Source organism: Simochromis diagramma, unplaced genomic scaffold, assembly GCF_900408965.1.
Source record: "Simochromis diagramma unplaced genomic scaffold, fSimDia1.1 OVJJ01000501.1, whole genome shotgun sequence".
Classification (NCBI taxonomy): Eukaryota; Metazoa; Chordata; class Actinopteri; order Cichliformes; family Cichlidae; genus Simochromis; species Simochromis diagramma.
Genome location: NW_024387320.1, coordinates 4169017 through 4185658, shown reverse-complemented (window position 1 = coordinate 4185658; position 16642 = coordinate 4169017). Strand labels below are relative to the sequence as shown.

General features: G+C 39.2%; 1 protein-coding gene across 1 annotated transcript in view; it reads left to right on the top strand.

Moving 5' to 3' along the window:
- The window catches only part of kpna3 (karyopherin alpha 3 (importin alpha 4)), a 24020-nt gene extending 7378 nt beyond the window's left edge, over positions 1 to 16642 (top strand). Inside the window, exons 3-18 of the mRNA XM_040005503.1 lie at positions 2129 to 2173; positions 6324 to 6413; positions 7631 to 7660; positions 7782 to 7834; positions 7924 to 8019; positions 9593 to 9678; positions 12427 to 12513; positions 12636 to 12805; positions 13126 to 13170; positions 13317 to 13448; positions 13538 to 13666; positions 14045 to 14149; positions 14426 to 14497; positions 14797 to 14959; positions 15081 to 15175; positions 15293 to 16642. Coding sequence (XP_039861437.1) covers positions 2129 to 2173; positions 6324 to 6413; positions 7631 to 7660; positions 7782 to 7834; positions 7924 to 8019; positions 9593 to 9678; positions 12427 to 12513; positions 12636 to 12805; positions 13126 to 13170; positions 13317 to 13448; positions 13538 to 13666; positions 14045 to 14149; positions 14426 to 14497; positions 14797 to 14959; positions 15081 to 15175; positions 15293 to 15391 — 1497 coding nt within the window. The 3' untranslated portion in view covers positions 15392 to 16642. The remainder of the gene's footprint in view (positions 1 to 2128; positions 2174 to 6323; positions 6414 to 7630; positions 7661 to 7781; positions 7835 to 7923; positions 8020 to 9592; positions 9679 to 12426; positions 12514 to 12635; positions 12806 to 13125; positions 13171 to 13316; positions 13449 to 13537; positions 13667 to 14044; positions 14150 to 14425; positions 14498 to 14796; positions 14960 to 15080; positions 15176 to 15292) is intronic.

The following is a 16642-nucleotide window of genomic DNA, read 5'->3' as shown; positions in this document are numbered from 1 at the left end:
CCCTCCCGGCTCCGTAATCCTGATGTTCGCTCTGTTTTACAGCCAGCTGAACTCAAATGACACCCGTTTTAACTCGCGGCTGTCTCACACAATTGCCATATTAAGCAAAAAGATAAGTGCGTGTGTAATTAAATGTCTGTTCCACATCCACCCTAACCAAATATTGCCCCTCCTTGTTAGCTTGCTAATGTCAAGCAAATGACTAGCATGCGATGCCAGGTGAGGCGGCTGAAGAGGGCTGCTAACTAAGCCACTAAATGGTTAGCTGAAAGGTAGTGATGCGGTGACCTTAGCTTTACGGTACATTTTCAATCAGAAAAGCAAACTACACTGAAATTGCTACAACACCACGATGAAGTGAGGAGAGTCACTTTAGGCACAACATTAAGCTTGCATTGCTGTTAATAACTTTTTCTGACACTGCGGTTTTTTATGAAATTTCTTAAGTTAATCTTAGACATATTTCTTAATAAACAGTGCTGTTACAGAATAAATGGTGAGGACATTCATATCAGATTCGCTGCTAAGACTCATTCTAGAAAGCGCCATCAGTAGTCTGTGTGCACAGCTGGCAAATCTACGCTGGGCATTTTGCAGCATCATTCATCTAACGAGTCTAATTATAAATTTCTCTGACAGCATTTGACTGCAATGCTCATTGACATGATTACCAAACCATTTGGGTAAAGGCTGGGTTCAGAGAAGTCAAGATAAAGGAAGCTGGGACCAAAGGCTGTAATGAAGTACCAGATATCTAGACTTTTTTTTTAATTTTTTTAAAGATTACATATGTTATTTTTTTGGATTTCATCAGAAAACAATGCTCAGTCATGGCATTCACCAACAAAGACACACTTGTGCTGGGTTGTTCTGATCTATTGGTAATCCTGTGATAATCCTCAAACAAAGGTATGTCTGGAAATGGCCTTTCAAAAGCCACCAGTTTCCAGAAAAACTCCAGTTTCTAAAAACACAGATTGAAGACATTTGGGTGGTTGTTTTGAAACTCGGAGTCACTTTGACAAGCACATGGCTACTATGACAGGCAGATTTGTGCCAAGTGAATTCCGGATGCTATTTTTGACACATTGTTTGACCTGGGTCCTCTTAAGAGTCTCGGCGTGAATTTGAGTTTTTGTAAACGGATGACTCAGACTACAGCAGAGGGGGGGGAAAAAAAGCCAGTTTGGGGTTTTATTTATTTAGGTCAGGCATAACAGATTGCTCTTCATGTCTGACACCATTTGGAACAGCAATGAATTGCAAAGCAGTAAAGTCTCGCTGCTACAGGCCATAAAACCCTCCTTTGTTTTACTGCACATCATACACAGTGTGGATATTGGACAGGTTGTTTTTTGTTTTGTTTTTTTGACTCCCAGTAACAAATCTGAAAAGAGTTTGTTTGTTTTTTCCTCCTCTTTTGGTGTGTCTGGTAGCACCTGTGTGCCCTCATCAATTTTAATTTTATTTAAACATAATTGTTGTACCAGTATTGTAGGAACTTTTAAATCTTTTAGGTCCATCAAACAATCAGAATTTCAGCAATGAATCAGTTTAAATGTTTTGGTCTAGTTTAATTTCTCTTGATAGTCAGGCTGGGTGGTTACTTTTCATCTCGGCAAAGGAAAACATTTTTCAGCGTACGCGTCGTTATTGTTGTTTTGCCACGGTTGGGAGACACCTCTGCTCTGCAGCCTCCCAAGTTATGACTTTCCCAAATTACGTAAGAGGCTATTTAGGAAAGCAACATGAACCTCTTCAAATAGTCACAAGATCTGAGACCATCTCAAACTGTTCTGGATGAATTGGAAACCCAGCAGATGCACAAATACAGCAATTAGTTACTCTCTTTCTGAGTTGTTTTATTATGATTTCACTTTCAGTTGGATTGGTGATGGTTGCCTTTTGTGAGATACAGAATCTTGGTTTTTCATCAATTTTGTGTCACCTGTTTTTGACTAGTTTTTTTTTTTTTTTTTTTTTTTTTTTTTTTTTTAATATATATCCATTAAATCACTTGGCGTAAAAGGCTACAGTTTCTATTTTCTAACCACAGTAAATGACATGATTTCTCAAAAAAAGTGGGGGGAAAATTTCTCATTTCCTGTTGTGTTTGTTTTCATTGCAGACTATGAGAAGACATCGAAATGAAGTGACAGTTGAGTTGAGAAAGGTGAGAAACAATGCCCCATTCATCTACACACACAAGTATTGCAAACCTCTTTCTGTTTTTCAACCAATGGATTTGGGCATATTAGGATTTAACATGCTTCATATGGATGTTTCACATTAAGAGTTTCTACAAACGCTTGGGACATTTGGGAAGAAATCTGCCTTTGCAACCTGAAATTGCATAGACTGAGGGTTTAGCTTTAGCAGTGCTTTAACCAAAAAGTAGCAGCAGATTCTCTGCGCCATCTGTCTGCCTAAGAAGCATTCAGGCACATGATTGAGCTATAGCATGCTTGCCCTTGTCCAGTACACAATCACTGTGGTTAGATGCACATCCGGGTGTGTAGACTGAGTAAATTACAAGCCATTATGCCGTTAATTAATGCAGCTGGATTGATTAAAAAAGGATTCTGTGTGTTCTGTCAGAGATGTGAGACGGGCAACTGAAAAACAGAGCTGAATAGCTGTATTAATAAATGTAGCTTATGAAACTTCTATATTTATATTTTGTAGAGCACAGTGAACATCCTGATGCTGTTAATAGAAGATGATCTGCACTGTAGGTCTGCTTCAGGTGGTTCTGCCAAGAGATTTGCATACTCAAAAAGGACTGGGATTACTTCTGATAATTGTTATGCCATCTGCAAATGTATTTTTGCAGTAAAATAGGATCTTAATTGAATGCAGTGTGCGCCAGTGCAACAAAAGTACCAGAGGCTTCAGAATATATTCAATTTCTACTTTGTGTTGCTAAATTATGTAAAACGGCAACAACAAATGGTTCTGGATTAAAGTTTATTTGATCAACTTAAATACGGAGATTACATTGAAAGGGCAAAAATAACCTTAATTGTTTTATCTTCCTTTCCTGTCTGCATTGAGTGTTAGCTTAACATATGAAGGGGAGGTAGATCCCCTCTACCTCCGTTCATAAGGTGTCATTTGGGTATTTATTTTGTCCTGCACCACAAAAGGAAATCAGTATGATGTTATTAAAATGCAAACACTGATTTTCTTTTTTTTAAATCCACTTTACCTAATCAGTTTATTCACTGCTAGTATGTTTAGTTTTGAATCCATATTTTTGGGGGTATTTCAAGGATTGGCCCAATCGTTAACCTCTAGGTATAGTATCACTTTTCATTTGCTGGGTAATATTTTCAACTAATTGTGCTGCTTCTTTAGGGTGTGGAGTCATTAAGAGATGTGATTCAGTTAACTGATCTTAACTGAAAAGAAGTATTGCATTCATTCTGCTCTCTGTTGTGGCTTCATCAGTGAACACATATAAATGAGTTCACTGAAAAGTCTGCGTGTCTCAACAATACCTTTTCTACCCAATCACAAGTGATGTGCTGCAGCTTGTATCATGTTTTTCTGTATGTGATTCTATTGGCATTGCTCTAGTATGGGTGTTTTCTATTGTTTTGTTTTTTGTGTTGTTTTTTTGGGGGGGGGGGGGGGAGGGAATCTTTAGACAACTCCCTGGCTGTTCTATATACCGGTACAAGAACTAGAATCTATTTAGGTTATGTTGTTGAAGCCATTCTGACAGTGGGCTCCTAATCTGTTAATTTGAGTTATCAAGTAATCCCAAGTTTGCATCTGATATTTTATTTTATTTTTTTTCTAAACTTTTTAACATGTTTGAGAAGAATCATTGTTTTTGTTGCACAAGTTGTTAGTCTTATGTAGATTTCTACAAATGTAGCCTTTGTGGACACTTTAAAGTGCCAGATAAATATTCCTTACAGATCCTGCAATTAACACCATGAGGACAAAGTCATTTGTAGATATTTTATAGTCAGATTTTATGATTTTAAATGACTGGAAGCCGGTCCTCAAGAAGCTTTAGATCAGAAACAAGATCTGTATGATCTGCATTGAGACTTTGAAATTTGTCTTTAATTGAAATTGTGGCTCTTAAAGATTTGAGCTGTTTACCAACAGTTCAGTTTTTACAGCAGGGAAACAAAATCCCAAGTGAAACCACTTCTTAGAAACTTTCTTTTAAGCTTACTGATGTGTCAGAGCCTGTTCTCACTTTTATGTAGTTGGAAGCTGATTTCAATTTATTGCCACTGCTAGCTTGGTGAGGAATATAGCAGGTTTTAATGGTCGACTTGCTAGGAAAATGGGAAGTAGGTGGAGTAATTTATTGAAACTTGTGCAAATATACATGGAAACATACAGAATATGAGTCAAATTCTAATGACCTTGGAAGTCAATATTTTGTATGACCACCATTTAAAGCTCGTTGGATGTTGCCTGCTTTTTTTTTTTTTCTTTTCCTTTTTATTTATTTATTTTAAATGATCCCACACAGTTTCAATACTGTTGCTTTGAAAGAGTCATTTTGGTATTTTTGTTGTTGTTTTTATGTTTATGTTTGTTTCCCCACCCCCTACCCAGGTGTGCTTTTTGCAGCGTGTTTGGGTTTGTCATGCAGACTCTCTCCAGATGGTTTTACATGGTGGATTAAAATTTTATGGTACTTTTCTCTGTTCATAATTTTGCGAACACCTCCAACACCACTGGCTAAGATGGAGCCCCAAACCATGATGGTGGCTGCACCGTGTTTTTCAAATGCCTCAAATTGACAGTCATTTGAACTATAAATTTCAAATTTGGATTAATTTCTCTGAGCACTGACTTTCAGTCTAGTTGATGATCAATTGAAGGGTCAGATGGATCTCTCAGTTCTGTGAGAGGATCCCCCCCCTGACGATACTTCTTAAGCACATGACTTTCAGATGCTATAGAAGATGGCCTGGCTGCTTTCTTTCCTTTTGTAAAGCTCAAGACTCTTGTGCAGGACTGTATATTTCTATTAAAAAAGCAAAACAAAAAACTAAAGCTTTAAGATAAATGTAGTGGAGTAAATGCTGTGCCGCTCTTTAGAATCACCTGCATGTTGCAAGAGGGAGGCTGGCTGCTCTCAGCTTGAGCAAAGTGTACAGGAAGTCTGCCATATTTAAAGCTCCAAATTAATGTCTGCAAATAGAGATAACTTTATTTTATTTTCTTCTTGATTTAGTTTAGCTGTGTTTGTCGTTGTGTAAAACAAACCAGAAGTGGGTGGGTGGAGCTAGAAACATTTTCTTCACATTTAAACTTTGCATATGTGGTTTGATAGAGGACCTTTATTGGTATTTTAATGTGAAAATATTGACTGCTTATTTATTTTTAAACTGACCCTAGGCCAGTTGGTTAGGGTAAATGGGGTTCTGTAGAACCTGCAAGAAATCCAGAAGCATGTTTTTGTTCATGTTCATATCATGTTCATTTTAACCACATGTGTGAAATTGACACACTGTCCCTGTGTTTTTGTAGTTCCCAGTCTCCCCATATTGGAGGGGTATCTGGTTAGTGGAAGGTGAAAGTGACTCTACTCTAATTTAGTGTAAAGTGAGAGAAATTTATATTGACTGTTTCCAAGTAACATTTCTATAAAAATCTGTTCTTAGCAACACAGCATTGAACAACTGAACACTATTAAGACAGTTGCCATATATAATCACCACACTTAGAAAAAGAAGCGTATAAGATGTATAAGACCTTCTAAACTTGAAATTCAAATTAACACGTAGTAAACTGTGGCATTGTGCTTTCAGGGAGAGTCGGAGAATGTTGGTAAACCAATGCATAAAGCAGCACAGCCTTCAGTAGCTGGGGATGTTGAAACATAAAATATTACTGCTGAGGTGGTCTCAAGTCTGGTACATTCCATTTGGATCAGAGGAACAAGAAGCACTGCACTAGCTGATTAGTCATCAGTGACGCACATCGGCACTCTGAGCTGGAATGTAGGGCAAGGGAATCTCCTCCTACCACTGACTCGCATGTCCTGTAGATTGATACCGAATGAAAACGTTTGATGGGGACGCCGAGTGTGTTGAGGGTTAAAGGGTAAAGGTTCAGCGTCTGTTTGCTTTGTGGGTTCTCCTGCAGGCATTCTTTTCTGGATTAACCCCTATGATACGGGATTCTTTTCATCTGGCATGCTGGATATCCTGCAGAAAATGAAAAAGTTTGGCAAAGAGAAAAACGCTCTGCCTAGACTCACTGTTGGTTTAAGAATTCATGAATGCATTAATGAATACTTTCATCTCCTCCTCTGATTGGTCTTCTTGTCTTTTTCCTCTTGTCAGAACAAACGAGACGAACATTTACTGAAGAAGAGAAATGTCCCGCAGGAGGAGAGTCTGGAGGACTCTGATGTCGACTCAGACTTCAAAGGGGTAAGTGTGGGTGTGTGGTGGGTTTGATTTGAGTGAGCGAGATGTAGCGAAACCGGACTATATGGATATCAGGTCAGAAGGGTTAAAAAGGTGGGCAATGTACCGCGTATGGGATGTGTCAATAGGATTCCAGTTAAAAGAAAAAAAAAAATCACTTTAATCTCTCATCTTTTTAGATGACGAGGTTGTTAATTAGTATGCCAGGTGATACTGAGAGGAACCCCACTTAATTTTTTTTTTTTTTAAATTATTATTCAGCCTGCATAGTTCTCATACAACCAGGATGGGGGGGGGAAGCATGACATTGTGTAATATCTTGCCAGAAGCCTGAACACTAGGTGTCAAAAGCAGGGAGGGTTCATCACACTGTTAAGACTTAACAGTGACTAATGCCATAGAAGATCCCAGTCTTATAAAATCTCAGTACAGACTTTGACTCACTGTAATTGCAAGAATTTTGCAACATTGTTTAGAGTCTTGTAGTTGGGTATAAAACATTTCATTCACCCCATACCAAAGCCCAGAAGAACCGTTTACCCCTTTGGATTTTCAGAAACAAAGGTAGTCTGATATAAAGGTCGAATGTGCAGCTTTCTGCTTTTTTTTTTTTTTTTTTTTTTTTTTTTTTTTTTTTTTTTTTTTTGTCTTCATCAGTATTATCTGAAAGCAACCAGGAATTTCACATATGTGCACTAGAGGTGCTCCCTGATGAACTAGCAGGTGCATATTTACAATACCAGTTTATTATTTGACTTGTGAGGCAGAGAAAGAATGTGTTGTAGTAACAAGAAATACAAAATTGTAATGCACTACTTTGTAAAATGTAAATCTTACAACCAAGCCAACTGTTTAACAATACGAGCAAAATCTGTAGTGATTCTGAATGTGTCACAACAAACAGCAAGTAGGCTATGCAGCATTAATGCAAATGGCTAATTTTTGTCTTAACATGGTTCACATGATGAGCCATCTTTGCAGTTGGTCTGCAATGTTCTTCATCTTTTTGGAGTCTTTCCTCTCAAAATGATCCCACACTTTGGATTTCCTGTCCAGTCTAGTAAATTTAATGAAGTTAGTTAGTTTGTTATATTAACCCCGAATAACGAATAAAATGCACCATAGTGACAATGTGTAGCGTTAGCTCTTCACTTGCTATTGATTGCATGTTCTTAGCAAATTACGACATTGCTAATATTCTTCATTTTCTCTCTGCTTAGCAAAATGTTACGCTCGATGCCATTCTACAGGTACGTTTATCTCGTTCACACCTTTTAACAAATATTGAATCCTTTCCCAAATGTACCAGCAGTGCCACCTTAACTTTTGGCTAGTTATGCTGATGTCTGTTATGGCTCTTGTTCACTGCAGAACGCTACCAGCGATAATGCGGTTATACAGCTCAGTGCTGTACAGGCAGCCAGGTGAGTAGCTGATGAAACACTTTTGTATAAATACCAGTTCTTCCTTGTGTTTTCTGGTGTTAACTTTTTTTTGCATTCGATTTTTTTAGAAAACTGCTCTCAAGTGACAGAAATCCTCCCATTGATGATTTGATAAAATCTGGGATCCTGCCTATTTTAGTCAAATGCCTGGAAAGGGATGACAAGTAAGTGTGCTTCCTAAGTAGTACTTTTTTATTAAAGTTTTTTAAAATTATTATTTTGTTTAGCTTTTTGTTAATGTAATAACTTTTATTACTGATCCTGCTGCATCATTTCTCTGCTGTAGTAGAATCATTGTGTGCATGAGAGTGTTTCCCACTGTGTCCACACGTTAGAGTGTGTGGAGGCATGCAGGGCAGCTGGCTCGTCCTCTCAGTACAAACCAAGCCAAATATATCAACATTCCTGTCTCTCGGAGTTCCCCAATTCCCAGGACCTTGTGTTCACTGAGGGGGGGCAGGAATGGAAAAACTCGAGTGAAAGAGCTTGTAAGGAAGTAATTGTAAAGATTTTACCATGGCAACTAACAGCTGATAGCATCATGTTGACATTATTAGATATTTGTACATCAGGACTGGACTATTAAACTAGTTGATAGGGGGGTTTTGGGTTTTTTACCCCTCTCCACTCCTCCCCACGCCAGCGATCATCACACTTCACTTCACCTAATTGTTGCCAATGCTGTGGCTATATTTAGCAGCTTTAAACACCCTTTTTTTTTCTTTTTCTTTTTTTTCCCCCTCTTCCCCAAAAGTGCCAAACAAGTAATTAGGGAATAAACGCTCAATAGTGCTGCACTACAATGACAAGCTTTTGCTCTCGGATGGCAGACACAGCACTGCTTTGTGTGTGTTGTTTTCAGTGAGTGGCACTAGCAGCAGTACCCTTAAAATATTCACTGCTGATTACTATTGAAGCTCCTGAACCCAAAAATCGTATTCAGGGCAGCCCTTAATATGTTGCCATAGCGCTGTGGCAGAAACCCAAGCCAGCTCAGCTTGATGTAAAGCCTCACAATAGAATTTACAGCATGAAAACCTCTGCCAATTAAAACTGGACAACCTATCCTTTGGAGGTCTATAAATTATCTGTGAATGCCTGGCAGGGCAGGAAATAAAGCGGGTCTCTTCACAACTGGTTACCTCCCAAAAAGAAGCTGTTTTATTCTTTTAAATCCCAGAAGGTGAAACTTAGAAACTTCAGATCATGGCAGGTTGTCTGATGAAACATTTCTTTGGGAAGACGGAATTACCATCCTTTGTTACAATTAGCTAGCATTTGGCTGGTGGGTGGCGTGAGAATCACTTTTATGTGTGTGATTTTTATTTTGTGTTGCATCAGTTTTCCTAAACTCATTTTAATAATGGTTCTCCATTTTGAGTGCAGTTAAACTGAATGATACAGTTTCTAGACCTTTCTGGTGTCAGATTTGTTATCTGTCACAAGATTTTGGACTACCTGTATTAATTCTGCTGTTGTAGTTATCTTTTTCTTGAAAAGCCAACCGTTGAAAACTCGGTTCTCTAAATGAGCACCACAGTTTGGTTAAAGCATGTTTCACTCTAATTAGTTCAAGAAGGCCCAAAACAAATATGTTAAGAATTTGAAATGGCAAGGGGGGGGGAGATTGCACATGGATATTATTAATCCCTGCTCCTTCCATTCTGTCTTGTCTACTGCAGAATAAATGAGCTTACTTTGTTTTCTAACTGGTTTTGTTTTCCCTCTGTCTTACAGCCCGTCGCTTCAGTTTGAGGCAGCTTGGGCTCTGACCAACATTGCCTCTGGGACGTCAGCACAGACCCAGGCTGTGGTTAAATCCAGTAAGCTGACCCCACGGTTCATGTTCCCCTGTGTTACCCCTTCAGTCTGTGTTTATATTCTGTCTGCAATTTGCCAAGCAAGCGTATTTATTTATTTTTTCACCCAGTAAGGCTTAGTTAGTTTTTGGGATAATGCTTTTTTTTCTGCCTCAAAGTAAAACATGGTTATCTAATAAAACTAACATGACTCTATAGCTGAAACCATGTTTAATATTCAAAAGATAAGATGGCTGTTAGAGATATGGAACAACTTAGTTTGAAATTATGGAAAGCCCCATATTAAACACATGCATGTTTTCTGAGAGTTATAATGAGGGGTAATTTATACTTAGACGTCTACATGGCACATTTAATCATGTTGGCATTTAAAAAAAAAAAAGACACAGCATCACTTTCTGTTGCTGGGAAAGCTTTGTGCTCACTTGCTATCGGTCTAACATATTTTAATGATAAATTTGTAAATTTTGAAGATCATGAACAAATTGGTTTAGACAAAAGGTTTCTTTATGGTCCAGCCAGTGCATCGAATGAATCGTACTATAATGGTTGTAGCGTATGTATATATTTGCATTGCACTTCCATTTTCTCTAGATGAGTGGGCCAATCATGACAAAATTTGCATAAACACTGCCAAGGCACTTTGAGTGCCAACATCTATATGACACACATTTTATACAGATCCCACAATCATCCTTTTTTTTTTTTTTTTTTTTTTTTTTTGTACATTTGAGAGTTCAGTTAAGCACCAAATGGAGTGTTGGATTGGAATAGTGTGTCACACAATATAATGTACACTATTGCCAAAAGTATTCACTCAGTCATCCAAATCATTCAATTCAGGTGTGCCAATTGCATCAATGTTAATATGTGTATAAAATCAAGCACCTAGGCATGCAGGCTGCTTCTACAAACATTTGTGAAAGAATGGGTTGCTCTCAAGAGCTCAGTAAATTCCAGTTTGGTACCATAATAGGATGTACCCAGTGCAGCAAGTCCACTTGTGAAATTTTCTTGCTATTAAATATTCCACAGTTGACTGTTAGTGGCATTATAACAAAGTGGAAGCTACTGGGAATGACAGAAACAGCAACTCGGCCAAAAAGTGGTAGACACATGATGGTCTGCACAGAGGTCGCCAACTTTCTGCGGTCAGTTACTACAGACCTCTAAACTTTACATCACCTTTAGCTCAAGAACAGTGTGTAGAAAGAGCTTCATGGAATGCGTTTCCCTGGCCTACCAGTTGCATCCAAGCCTTACATCACCAATTGCAAAGCAAAGATTTGGATGCAGTGGTGTAAAGCACACCACCACTGACTCTAGAACAGTGGAGACGTGTTCTCTGGAGCAATAAATCACTGTTCTCCATTTGGCATCCGATAGATGAGTCTGGGTTTGCCAGTTGCCAGGAGAACCGTACTTGTGTGTCTGCACTGTGTCAAAGGTAAAGTGTAGTGGGTTAGTGGATTATTGTGTGGGGCTGTGTTTTAGGATTTGTTATAGCGAAAGGCACTTTTAATGCGTCAGCATTCCAAGACAATTTGGACAATTTCATGCTTCCAACTCTGTGGGAACAGTTTGGGGGCAGCCTCTTCCTGTTCCGAAACGACTGCGCATGAGTGCACAAAGAACGGTCCATAAAGACATGGATGAGCAAGTTTGGTATGGAAGAGCTGCACAGTGTCTTGATCTCAGCCTGACACAACACCTTTCGGTTGAATCGCAGTGGAGACTGTGAGCCAGGCCTTCTCATCTAGCATCGGTGTCTGACCTCACAAATGTGTTTCTGGAAGAATGGTAAAAAAAATTCCATAAACACACTCCTAAACCTTGTGAAAAGCCTTCCCAGAAGAGTTGAAGCTGTTATTGCTGCAAAGGCTGGGCTAACATCATTTTAAACCCTATGTATCAGGAATGATATGTCACTCGTGTTCATATGCATGTGAAGGCAGATGAGCAAATACGTTTGGCAATATAGTGTGTCATAGCATCATACTGTAATGATTGTAACACATGCATGTTTATGTTCCCGTAGTAAGTTGAATCAAATGTCTGGATTTCACATCACCAAGTTGTGATTGTGACCATAAAGAAACAGAAGTGAGTGTAGGTCCTCAGCATTTTGAGAGTGAGTGCGTAGAGCCAGTTACCAAACCATTTCATTAATAGCCATAACACATTACACCATGTGTTACAGCTATTTTTTTTTTTATAGTCATTTAACACCTGAGCCATTATGGTGCCCCTGTAGAAAGCTGTATCGATTAGCATAGAAGCCTATTGTCTAGAAGATGTAGTACTTGGGAGTATAGCTGAAAGCTTTCTTCATAATATAGAACCATCTCTAAAGTGGAGAGGACCTGCTTGTATGAGGGGTGTATGTGAAAAATGACCATTCATCTCACCCCTCCATAATAACTGTTAGTCCTAAACAAATCAGGTGTCAGTGTCAGTTTCATCTCCGTTAGTCTCTATAGAAATAAAAGTGTCTTAACCCATTGTTGTCCAGCATGGTTGCAGAGTTGGAGCAGATGTAATGATAGTTCAACACATTACTGTGCGTAAGGCAAAAGTCTGTTGGCTCATTCTGCAAGACAAGTGGTGGACATTTGGACTCATGCTTTGTTTGTTTGTTTGTTTGTTTGTTTGTTTTTATCCCCCTTGCTAGATTCTGATCATTTTAAAGGTGGCAAAGTAAACAGTCCATCACCCTGGGCATATCTGATAGTTTAATTTTTGTGCTTGCAGATGCAGTGCCCTTGTTCTTGCGACTGCTACACTCTCCTCACCAGAACGTATGTGAACAGGCTGTGTGGGCTTTAGGAAACATTATAGGTGAGTGTCCCTCTATGATAGATGTGCTTGTTTTTTTATTTTATTTTGTTTTTATTTATTTTAATACTGCTTGGAAGCAACCATCCAGAGTTCTGTTGACCTCTGCCCCCTTGCACAATCAGGTGATGGGCCACAGTGCAGGGATTATGTCATCTCTCTGGGTGTGGTCAAGCCCCTGCTTTCTTTCATCAATCCATCAATCCCCATCACCTTCCTCCGTAATGTTACCTGGGTCATTGTTAACCTCTGCCGCAACAAGGATCCACCACCACCCATGGAGACTGTGCAAGAGGTGGGTGTGACTGCATGTGTATGTGCGTGTGTGCGTGCGTGTGTGTACCAGCTCTCATGTGCCATACAGATGGTTGTGTTTCTTTGCATTTGACTCTGTCACAGCAGGCTGAGTCACGCTGAGCTTTTACAGCACATTTTCAGTAGCCAAATCAGCCTCTTCACCCCGGGGAACTTCTGACTAGAAAGCTCTTTTGCTGACAATTGAAGTCTGGTTTTGACAGCTGTTCCTCTTGTGATGTTTTTTTCTCTCCTGTTTTTACCTTCATCTATTCCTTTGCCTACTTCCAACCCACTCACAACCTACTTCTTTCCCCACAGATATTGCCTGCCCTCTGTGTGCTAATATATCACACCGACATAAATGTAAGTATCTGGCTGTGCTGTGATTACTCAAGTTATCGGTTTACTAATGTACATAAATTATAAAGACAAAATTTGGTGCTTAGTTTTTTCAGTTCTAGCAGTATAGTAACTGTCTCAATTCTTACGTGTTCTGACTCTGTGTATAGATCCTAGTAGACACAGTGTGGGCTTTGTCCTATCTGACGGACGGAGGCAACGAGCAGATTCAGATGGTCATTGATTCTGGAGTTGTTCCATTTCTTGTACCTCTCCTCAGCCATCAGGAGGTGAAAGTTCAGGTAAGACTAATTCAGTCCTCCCACCCGGTCCACACTCTGAAGCCAATTTTTATTTGAAGTTGTATTCCTCTTTTGTTCACAAACTACAGACGGCAGCTCTGAGGGCAGTGGGAAACATTGTGACGGGGACAGATGAGCAGACACAGGTGGTTCTCAACTGTGATGTTCTGTCACACTTCCCCAACCTGCTGACACATCCTAAAGAAAAAATTAATAAGGTATGAGATCCTCAGCCTTTAAGCTCATTATGCTTTTTCTTCTAGTTTCTTATAGCTTTACATTAAAGTAAATGGAGAGTAAAGTAGTATTTATTGTACAGATAATGTAACAGGAGCAAGTTTTTTTGTTGTATGTAGTTATTTTATTTAATTACACTCAAAGCTTGAGAGTTGTAAGTTAAACTGGTACTAATCTGTACTTAAAATCCATTATTTAGGTGAAATGTTAAAATATTTTTTATTGAAGCAGATTCATTCTATATAATACACTGAATGCAGTCTTTTTTTTTTTTTTTTTTTTTTTCCTCTTTTTTTTTTTTTTTTTTTTTTTTTTTTTTTTTTTTTTTTTTTGACCATTTGTGATTGGTCTGTTTGCAGGAAGCAGTCTGGTTCCTGTCCAACATTACAGCTGGGAACCAGCAGCAAGTCCAAGCTGTGATTGATGCTGGTCTGATTCCTATGATCATTCACCAACTGGCTAAGGTTTGTGTGTGGATAGAAATTGGAGGAAAGGGGGAAAAAAGCTCAAGATTCTGTCTAGTTTCTGTTCAGTTCTGTCCCCGCATGGTACCAGACACACGATGTATAAATTCATCTTGGCATTTAGTTGCACTGACACCTTTTTATATTTTCTAGCCAGAATGCAGAACAGTTTCTGATAGAAGACATGGAGACTGAATGCATATTTGGCCTACATATTGTGTGTATTTTGGCAATTTGCTGTGTAGTACATTTTGGTGACAGCCTGGCTCTCTACAGGGTGATTTTGGCACTCAGAAGGAGGCAGCATGGGCCATCAGCAACCTCACCATCAGTGGGAGGAAAGACCAGGTGAGCTTGGCTTGTGGACCAGACAAGATTTTTTTTTTGTACTTGGTTTAAAAAGATTTGCTACAGTGAAATTAGTATATGTTATTTTAATGAAAAAAACAAACTGCATTTCTTCACTGCAGTAGGAAATGTTTGCCTCATTGTTTCTTTCAAGAAGCAGAAAAATAATAATTGTAGGCTGAAGCTACACAACATTGACTTAAGTTATGAAGGTCACTGTGAGTGCACTTTCCACACTTGTAACCATGTACCTATGTTGTAATCAAGTATGGATGTGGTGTATGTGTGGGTTTGTGTAGGTGGAGTTCTTAGTGGAGCAGAATGTCATCCCTCCGTTCTGTAACCTGCTGTCCGTGAAGGACTCCCAGGTGGTGCAAGTCGTCCTGGATGGCCTGAAAAATATTCTCATCATGGCAGGAGATGAAGCCAGTACTATTGCTGAGATCATAGAGGAGTGTGGAGGTCTGTGTTTGATGGTTTCCTTGTATCCTCTTAGAAACTTGGTGTAATTGGATTGTTTATCTTACTGAAGTTGCTTTTTTACAATGTTTGTTTCTAAAACTGTTGTTTTTGTCTTTTTCAGGTTTGGAGAAGATAGAAAATTTGCAGCAGCATGAGAATGAGGATATCTACAAACTAGCCTTTGAGATTATTGATCAGTACTTTTCAGGAGACGATGTGAGTTAACCGCCACCATGCGTCTCACTTTCTGTTATTTTGGATTTGTTTTCCTTTTTGGGCAGTGTCTTACTCTAGCATTCGATCTTACAATGTTTGTTCTTTTTTTTTTTTCAGATTGATGAAGATCCTAGCTTGATTCCTGAAACTACTCAAGGAGGAACCTTCAATTTTGATCCAGCTTCCAACATGCAAACAAAGGAGTTTAATTTCTAAAAACCAGGATGTTTGGTTCAACCAGTTGCACGGGTACTCTGTAATCACCCCAGACATTCATCCATCTCTCCTCCAATCTGGCAACCTGGTACAGAAGGATATACTTAGCATCACGTCAACATGGAAACTCACCACTGAAGGGTTTACCCACCCCCATCTCTGCACTATGGGGTGTTTTTGATTTTTTTTTTTTTTTTTTTTCTTCTTTTAAATGGTCATCATTCACAGAACACTGCAACCCTTCATAGGAGTCCTTGTTATCCAACAGGCACATTCACCATCTGGCAACCTGCATCAGGAAGATTGTCAGTATTTTCTGCCAGTGCTTCTAAAATGTCACACAGAAAGGAAACCAGAAGGAAGGAAAAGCCTTCACGGAAAGATTCAATTGCCAAATGTCAAGTTCTCACAAAGACGGAAAAACATAAGCACATTTTCAGACACATGAACACGCATGCATATACACGCACTTTTTTTTGACACTTAGTAGAATTTGTGTGCATACTTCAGTTAGAAGCCATCATATCACTCATGGGGAAGAAATACTGCTGTTTGTTTGTGCTTTATTTTGTGCTTTCCCCTTCCCTGGATTGTCCTCTAGTGTTACTTCACCCATGCACACTGACATACTACAAGTACATACATTAATACATTTCGTGACACTGATTCCTGATAGCCAGGGCACACCAATACCCTCTCTCTCACCCAGTTTAAAGAGTTAATCCCAGAGCTAAGCCATGATTAACCACGGACCCCCACTGCCCTCCCAGGAGAGTCCTTGGGCAGGTGGAGGGGCGAAAGGGCTCTAAGGCAACAAGAGGACTCCGTGGCAAACTGACTGACGGGACTTCTGACTCAATGGCGTCACTTTTTTAATGTGACCTCTGTTGAATTATCAAACTTACTGTTTGTTTTTAAAAAAAAATCATCAAAAATGTGAAGAAAATGCCATAATTCTTTTTTTTCCCAATACAACTGTTAAGACCTGCTAATTGCCTGCTACTGATTAAGCAAAGCGGCAAAATTTTTATTTTAACAGATGTGAATACCTGTCACGGGAGGAAGCACCTTTGGGCGAAGGCACAGAGACTTAAGAGGAACACGTCAGCTGTAGCGTTTATCTCCCCCCGCCACCCACAGGACATCCTCCTTCTGAGCTCAGCCACGTCCTGGGATTCAGTAAACTATTTGCTCGGGACTCCCCTGTAATGTGAAACTCTGAATGGAGGGAGGGGGTTTAACGAAAAGAAA